Genomic DNA, 8949 nt, shown 5'->3' with positions numbered 1-8949 from the left:
AAATCTGATACACCTTCCTCTTTCAATGACTACAGGCCTATTTCATTATGCAATTGTCTGTACAAAATCATCTCCAAGGTCATTGCTAATCGTCTTCGCCCCATTTTATCCCGACATATTTCCCCCCAGCAATTTGCCTTCCTTGAGCATCGCCAGATACATGAAGCCATTGGCTCAGCCCAAGAGGCCATCCACTCGATCTGGACAAAACACCTAAAGGGCATTATCCTAAAGATCGATTTGGAAAAAGCCTTTGACTGTGTCAGCTGGCTCTACATTAAGATGCTTCTCATTCACCTGGGCTTCCCCCATGACTTCATCACTTGGATTATGGCCTGTATTACCTCCCCTACCTACAGTGTTCTCATCAATGGATCAACCTCCCATTTCTTTCATGCTGAGAGGGGGCTCAAACAAGGCTGCCCTCTCTCCCCCCTTCTCTTTTTGATTGTCATGGATGGGCTTAGTCGTTTGCTCACTTCTGCCAAAAGAGATGGCAGCCTTTGGGGCCTTAAGATATCTGATGCCTGTTTCCTTACTCACCTCCTATTTGTGGATGATGTTCTCATTTTCCTGGATGGGAGCATTCGAGACTCTCTCACTTTTTCCAAAATTCTCTCCCTTTTCTCGTCGGCTACTAGTATGCAGGCTAATCATGCAAAATCTACCATTACCTTAGCCCTCACTTCCATCCAGGAGTCACAACTTGCTCAACAACATTTCCCTTATTGTATCATACCCCTGGACAGGGGTTTCAAATACTTGGGTTTCTGGATAAAGCCTCTCAGTCAGAAAATCGCAGATTGGGTTTGGCTTGTCACCAAACTGGAAAAAAGGCTTTCAATCTGGAGTCATAGATACTTATCCAAGGCAGGCAGATTAGTACTTATCAAATCAGTTCTTGAGGCCACCCCTGTATTTTGGATGGCACTTGCATGGATCCCCAGGAACATTCTGGCCCGATTACAACAACTTTGTAACAGATATCTTTGGAATGGCCACCAAGACAAAAAGATATTTGCCTGGGTCAGCTGGAACAAGATAGCTTTGCCTAAAAAATGGGGAGGCTGGGGACTAAAAGACCTTCCTCTCTTTGCACAAGCCCTGGCTGCAAAAATGGGTTGGACTCTTCTGACTGGACAGAATCTATGGACTTCTATCTCATATCATAAGTATATATGGCCACAACAAATCATGGACTGGGTTCGCTTGCCGAGCTGGCCTAAATCTGGTATTTCATCTGTCTGGAAGGCACTCCTACACTCCCTGCCTAGCATCAGGGACAACCTCGTTTGGAGAATAAATGATGGATCAAAGGCTCGCATTGGATTGGATCCCTGGACTGGAGGTGGTGGTAGATTTCAGCTGTCTCGAGATCTCATACATCATCTACACTCTCATGAGATCAAGGTGATAGCACATATTGTGGACCCACAAAATACCAACATTTTCTCTCAAGGATGGAAATCAGCCCAGCAGCTTGATATACCCCCTCTTTGGCAACAGGAATGGCAAGAATACATCTCTGCATTATGTGAATCTCACATCAGGATAAAAGATGGACCTGATGAACTTGTCTGGTGTCTAGCTGAGAATGGCATATACTCTCCAAAGACCGGATACCTCAACCTGATCTCGCATAAGCAACTAGAGAAAACCACTTTGGTGGAAGAGTATATGGAAATTAACATCGCCTCCAAGGACCAGACTTTTCTTTTGGTGTATTCTCAGAGACAAAGTTCCCACAGGAGAGTCTCTCACCCATCGATCTTTTCATGGTCCACATTGGTGTGTCTTATGCAAGAATTCTTCTGAATCGACTCTCCATTTATTTCTTAAATGCACTTCCCTGATCAATCTTTGGCAAAATATATCCACATCCATTCATTTTTCTGGGCATTGGGAAGGTGAAGATATTGGTCGAGCATGGGAAAGCTGGTGTAATCAACATCAGGGTTCTAAATTACAAAATCTTCCCCTTATCATCAGCTAGCATATATGGTTGGCTCGGAATCGTGTTATATTAACAGACCTGTGTGCTAGCCTCACATCACAACCCGCATTATATCTACTTATAACGAGCTGCCTGAACCTCATCATCCTCGACCCCGGAGGCCACATGATCCAGCACCTATTGACAAAAATTTACCTTGGGCATTCTTCGATGGTGCTACACAACACCATGGATGTGGTGGTGGCTTTATTCTTTACATAAATGATCAGCATTTCTACAAAGTAAAGATGGGACTGGGCAATGGAACAAACAATTTTGCAAAATTCATTACTCTCCATCATCTTCTGCATTTCTCATTGGGTCATAATTGCATGAATCTAAACATATATGGTGACTCAAAGATCATAGTAAATTGGTTCAATAATATTACTGTTTGTCACTCTCACACACTCAGTAATATTTTGGATGAAGTGAATTTGTTCAAGGCACAGTTTAACATTATCTCATGCAATCACATTTATAGGGAACATAACAACTGTGTTGACGGGCTTTCCAAGGAGGCCACAGCACTTCCCCGAGGAGAGTGGATGATCCAGGAACAACGAGGGTCAAATGAATATCGCTACTACCACTGGCCTTATATTGATCAAATCTACCACAGGGCAGAGAGCCCTTGATTACTGTCTTTTTTGTAAATTTTTTATGAACATGCTTGGCAAACTCTGTATATATTTTACAGGCTATATATTTAAGTGTATTTAAGTAGATACTTTTAGCAAAGACATTGCCCTGCGTGGCATATGTATAGCCATATAACAGACTTTTTTTATATTTTCTCCATAGCAAAAAATGGCTGAACACCCTGCGTGGTGATGAAAGCTCAAAATAGCACAAGTTTTTGACAAACTGAAATTTTTTTGATAGAGCCCATAGTGGCAAGAAGGATACAACATATGCTAATAGCATCTACAACATGTAATTTTTCAAAATTAATGAAAGATTACGATTTTTCCAGTGAAAATATATATATATGAAATTTTAATAAAAAAATTAATTATTATAAATTAATATATTAAAGAATTATAATTTTAAATTTTTGTGTATAATTTTTTAATTATTTTTTATAATTTAAATATAATATTTTTATATAAGAAATATTTTTGATAAATTAAAATAATAATCTTAACTAATTTTATATATATCTTTAAATTGTGAGTTCTAGGAACAAAAATTAATTATTTATTTGTAAATTTGATTAAAACAAATTTATTATATATTTAAAAAAAATAAAAATAAAAGTATGCATATCAAAGATATTTTTTCCCAATATTTTATTTTTAAAAATAAGAAATATCAAAATTATAAAAATATTATACAAAAAAATTTAAGAAACATCAAAATTATGTAAAAATATTTATTATTTTTAACCATTTTATATAAAAACACGTTTAAATTTACATATTATTATTGATTTTAATTTAATTTTTAAAATTATTAAATTAATAAAAAATAAAATAAAAATATATATACTTATATTTATTTATAAATAATATTAAAGACTTTGAGTTTAAGAAAACAAATAATAATATTATCCCAACTTTTTATTATAGTTCACTTTATAATGATTAAGATGATAAATTTTATTTTATAATGTGATTTACTATAATAACATCTCTTTTAATATTTTTAAAAAATTATATTCTTTAATTTAAAAATAGAGAAATATTAAAAAAATATTAATGAAATTTATTAATAATAATTACCATTAAAAAATATAAAATTATTATCATTACATTATTTTATGTTTTTTAATCTAAAAATAGAAAATATTAAAAATATATTTTTTATAAATTGAAATTTATTAATAATAATTATCACTTAATTGTAATCAAAATTGGGTAAAGATCTTTTAAAATTTAAATTTAAGTTGCTTAATTTGTAGATTTTGAATACATTAATTTTTTTTAGGATGCATAATCCATTTATGCATTCAAAAATACATTTTAAACAACAACAAAAAAAAATATCTTCCTTAAAATTGTTTTACCAAATTTACATATAAAATCATCATCATTACAACATTTAGAAAAAAAAATACGACAAAAAAACACATAAAACCTTAGGCCATTTTTCAAAAAAAATCACCCACCCTTCCCAAAATAAATTTCGGAGTCGGCTTCAAATTTACACCCCAGCCATTCCACCCTGGCCATTCCAAATATAAGCCTTTTAACACCCTGGCCAGTCCAAATATAAGCCTTTTAACACCCTGGCCACTCCAGTATGACCTCCCAAATATAAGCCTTTTAATTTCCGCCTTTATGTTTCACCGACCATGTGAAAATAAAGAATAAATCTGACTTTACCGTTTTGATAAAATTTCGCCGCACGCGTATGACTTTGACGACAGTCTCTAATTAGTCTGACTCCATGTGTAATTTGCTAATTTGGACCATGATTCAGGTTAACAACCATGGGTTACGTAACGTTAATTGCCGGGGAGTATGTGAAATACATACGTATATTCTATGTAATTATACATACAACTTGGTGAACGATTTGTTTGTGCAAATCGGAGCAAGTGACCGGATATAAAACTATTTCAGGAGGAATATATTGGTGTAATTATTGTTATTTGCTCTTGTATTAGTGTTCCCGTTAGATCTGTTGCAAGTGGGGCGTGGGTTAGTTTAGGGAAAATGCAGCTATAAATTTGGGTATGTGAGTACCTCCAGATTCAGCAGGAGCAAGATTGTTGATGTATATTAGTGGGTGTGTGTGTACCCTTGCACAGAGTAGCAGGCAGCTGATTTGTCTGACGCTCTGGGAGGGTTCCTGCTGTTAAAACAGAGCAGAAGTTGTGTCATTAATCAGAATCCTCAGAGAGGAGTTCCTCCCTTTTTTAGCTGTGAAGAAAGAGTTTGTAGCATTGACTGAAGAAGGGATTTGTCTTGCTGAGGAGCATGTTTTATAGTTTTGGGGGATTTTTTTGTTTAATGGAGGAAAAATTGGTGGCTCTTTGCTAGTTTTTGTGACAGAGTTGAAGGATTGTTTGTATCGTTGTTAGCGTAGTGGTTTTGGTGTACATTGATGTCGGTAAAGAGTTTTTGTTATTTTTCTGTTTGTCAGTGTTGATGGTCAGGCAGAGGGTTGTGAAGGTGTACAAGGAATTTAAGCCTTTTCCACCATTTTGAGAATGCCCTTTGGAGTGAGGGAGTAGACAGGAGCTTTGAGGAATTTTAATCCTGGTTTTGCAGCCAACTTTGTCTTTACAAACACTAGTTCTAGGGAGGCTTAATCAAGGTTTGCAGTGTGAGGTCCTCTTTATTGCAGTATATCCATCACGACTTCCAAGGAGTTCTACTCCTGTTTGTGAAAGATTCTACCCGAAGTTAAAGGGAATTGCGGATGAAGATTGGTGTTCAAGGAGTTGTTTAGTTTAAAGTCATTTTATTTTTCAATTGAAGAGTGTTCTGAGCAAGTTTAAGAAGAACAAGGGTTGCAGGGACAATCAATCCTCAGTAGCATCTGGAAAGAGAAAAGAGGAGAAATGATGCTTCATCGGATGCCTGATCAGCCATCCCATTCATCACCCAGCAGAGAATGGCCCAAATATAAGGTCAAGTTCTGCAATGTTCCTAGGCTCTGCATAGGTTTCAATTTAAAGGGGTCCTCAGATTCTGAGGGGGTCAAAAGGCCAACTTCCCCACTGGATATCAAAACCTTTTCTGGAGTTGGGATAAATCATTCCCGGTTAAGTACTCCCAAGCAGCAAAGAGAGACAATACCGGTTGGTTCTCCACATGGATTTGCCAATCCCACCTCTCAGACTGGAATGAAACACTCAGAGAGGTATACTTGTGTTACATCCCATGGTCCAAAATTAAGCACAAAACACATGTATACTCATTGTGCTACCAAGTGTGAAACTGTGCAATGCCCTGTTCGGAAACAGCATGAACATGCAGTGTGGGATGTCGCGACGGCAGTTCGGAGCAATTCAAATGTTGCAGCGTTTCCTATTTCCCATTTTCTCAGAGCATGCTATCTCTGCAAACGGCATTTGAACCATGGGAAGGACATCTACATGTACAGGTTTGATAAAATGATCACACCATGACTTCTATGTTAAAAGTTTTATCTTAATGTTTGAGAATCACATTGAATTTTATTATAATTTCCCATTCTCAAGATCTAGTCTCGTTCTCTGTTTGCTGATTATTGCAGAGGCGACCAAGCATTCTGCAGCGTGGAATGCCGTTACAAACAGATTTTGATGGATGAACGAACGGAAAAAAATTCTGCTTCTCCACCATATTCAAGGAGTGATACTTCTTACGGTAGAAAGTTTTTTATAAGATCAGACCAATGAGAACTGTCCATCTGTTACATTCCATGCATTGTTTGCATCCAAGGAGCAATAGTAAAATACAGGGCCACAGATGATATAAAAAGATATCTCCGTTTTGCTCGGAGAGAAAGGGAAGGGATAGGATGGGGTACCCTTTTCTGAGGCATATCGATCTGGAAGGAGCTTTGTTGTGGTGGAATTTGTTCCCGTTTCGGAATTTGACAAGAAAACTTGAAATATTGAGGCTTTGCATATCCTGAGAGTTCTGTTCTAGTGAATCCTGTTGGTTTCAAATACTACTCATATTATAAATTCGTTCCAGTAGTATGATTCAGATCCAATTCTCAGGGCAGATTAAAAAACACGAGGTGTGATTGCAATTCAAAATTTGCATATTATCTGAAACTCCTAAAATTCTCAACGATATTTAATAAACTCATAAAATTGGCCTTAACCATGATTGATAATCCAAACAGGATCGCTTGATAAACTGATGCGTACCTGCCCTCTGAAAGAGAGAAAACGACAGCTATGCAATGCCATATTTCTAATAGAGTAACTTCTGTAAGGTGAAGTCACCCTGCCCTGCAATTTTGTAATGGATATGACCCTACGCTTCCAAAATAGATGTTGAGCAGAATTTTTCGCCTGAGTGAGGGCATGAAGGCTTTGACATTAGATATTGCAAGTATTTCTTCAAACCGAGGGATCTTTGTAGATTATCAAGTAGGCGAAAATAGGCAATTTATAAAATGGTTCAGCTATCCACAATTTTCATCCGGAGAATCGCACTATTTTCCATGACTACTAGACCTTTTAAATAAGGGCGGTAATGTAGAGGGAGAGGGTTTGATATTATATATAAGTTATATATATATGAGAGATCATACTCATTTCTTCATAACCAACTATTTCTACGAAAGTTATTAATGAAAAAAATAAGGTTGTTTAACCTAAGTGTTTCATATCACATTTTAAATGAATTTATATAATATTTTTAATATATGTGTTTTCTTTTTAAGGTTGATGATCTTACCTATCTCATTTACATTATAGCATGGAGTTGAAATATTTAAATATATTTAAATATGCATTCTGACATTTAGTTAATCTTCAAAAGTACAAATTATAAATATATTTTAGTATTTAGTTAACTTTACCATATTTATACTATGATCAATATTCATTGTTTCAAATTTTAAAATTTCACTTAGTATTGTTGAATCTTTCTACTTTATAAAATAGTATGTTGGATGATCATCCTGTGTATATTTTCACTCAATAAATTATTTTTTAGATAAATATCATGTCAAAACAATTTTGGTGTATCCAGAATCATATTCAATTTTACATTCTACAAATACAGTTACACAAGTAGTAGCAATAAGAACTGTGTTCTTATTGGCTAAATTAAAGAGTGATGTTCCCTTGGCATATCAATGAAGTTCAAAACCCAAGGGGTGAACTCAACAAGTTTTCATCAATGTTGTTGTGTATTTATCTAGCTCATTATCAATAGATGCCTCATTCGAATATCTTGGATTATGTGGACTAATTTACATGACGGTTGAAGATAATTGGAAAATTATTTGTATAAACAAAAGTTGTATCCTATGATTATTATTTACCTGCAATCAACCTGGAAGGAACTTTATGGAAGCAACACTCTCCACACATTTAAGAGTGTTTTTTCAAGTCTTACAATATATAAATTCCATCTCCCATCATTGATATCTTAAAGCTTCTATTTCTACATATTTTATGTCTCTTTATAGTATACAAATAAGAAATATTTTCCATTACCATGGTAACAACTCTCCAATTGATGGAATTGAACAACATAGTCATTGAACAAAATTAAAATTATTGTTTCATTGTCAAAATATTATATTTATTACATAGAATGGCCTTTCTTATATAAGCATAAAAGTTAGGGACATCATATTTGATTCTCTCTCTCTTTTTATTTTAATATATATTACAATTAACTACTTAATCACTAAGTTATATTATTTACCATCCTCTGAGTTATTGTATAATTTCGTCCTAGTTGAGCTAGGAACATTCCCACTTTCCTCCTAGTTTAGTAAAGACATTAGATAATGTGAAATTCACATGTACAATATTATTGTCATGATTAGATTGTTTTCGATATAGGGTTTTTATTCAGAAACATTGAGCTAGAGTGCATTACAGAAAATGATCCTATTATGGAAAGAAAGAACGCTATGGGGTCCTTGAAATAATTGCATTTTGCAAGTGCTAAAATTGACGAATAGATTTGATAGTGTCTTCTTGGATGGAGCAAGGCGTCTACTTTGAGTGGTTCCACTCACTTTTATTTCTACTCAACATGACACTAAATGGGAGAATCTTCTACCGCAACTTATGAATATTCACTTTGATATCACTTCATGAGTTTGAATTCACAATATTTTATGTATTAATCCTCTATAAATTTTGTATTGTCATTTTTTGGGCCATCTACTATTTTCTCATCTTTTGAATATCTATCTTGATATACTTTCCTACTTTTTCTTGTATGCCAATCTCTTTTGTAATGGTTGTCCCATAAATGAGCTTCATAATGCCCCATCCACATATGCCTAGTTACTCTATGATATATTGAAGTTTGTTCTCAAAA

At 34.8% G+C, this 8949-nt stretch overlaps 1 protein-coding gene across 1 annotated transcript; it reads left to right on the top strand.

The window, feature by feature from the left end:
• Nucleotides 1–4713: 4713 nt before the first annotated feature.
• On the top strand, nt 4714–6623 carry LOC149210561 (FCS-Like Zinc finger 8-like). The gene is made up of 2 exons (XM_089394451.1): nt 4714–6049; nt 6182–6623. The coding sequence occupies exons 1-2, from the start codon at nt 5505–5507 to the stop codon at nt 6324–6326; spliced, it is 690 nt and encodes a 229-aa protein (XP_089250577.1). The 5' UTR covers nt 4714–5504; the 3' UTR covers nt 6327–6623.
• The last annotated feature ends 2326 nt before the right edge of the window (nt 6624–8949 follow it).

The sequence above is a fragment of the Pinus tabuliformis genome, chromosome 1_2, assembly GCF_031772625.1.
Source record: "Pinus tabuliformis cultivar Carrire ecotype Pingquan chromosome 1_2, CPIR1, whole genome shotgun sequence".
NCBI classification, from domain to species: Eukaryota; Viridiplantae; Streptophyta; class Pinopsida; order Pinales; family Pinaceae; genus Pinus; species Pinus tabuliformis.
Note: the sequence above shows the minus strand (reverse complement) of the source record. Positions and strands in the feature narration are given on the sequence as shown.

What these genes read in the sequence shown, in the direction of transcription:
- LOC149210561 (XM_089394451.1), top strand. Translation starts at nt 5,505, where the DNA reads ATGATGCTTCATCGGATGCCTGATCAGCCATCCCATTCATCACCCAGC. An exon ending in AAGGACATCTACATGTACAG is followed by an intron (nt 6,050 to 6,181) that starts GTTTGATAAAAT and finishes TGATTATTGCAG; the next exon opens with AGGCGACCAAGCATTCTGCA.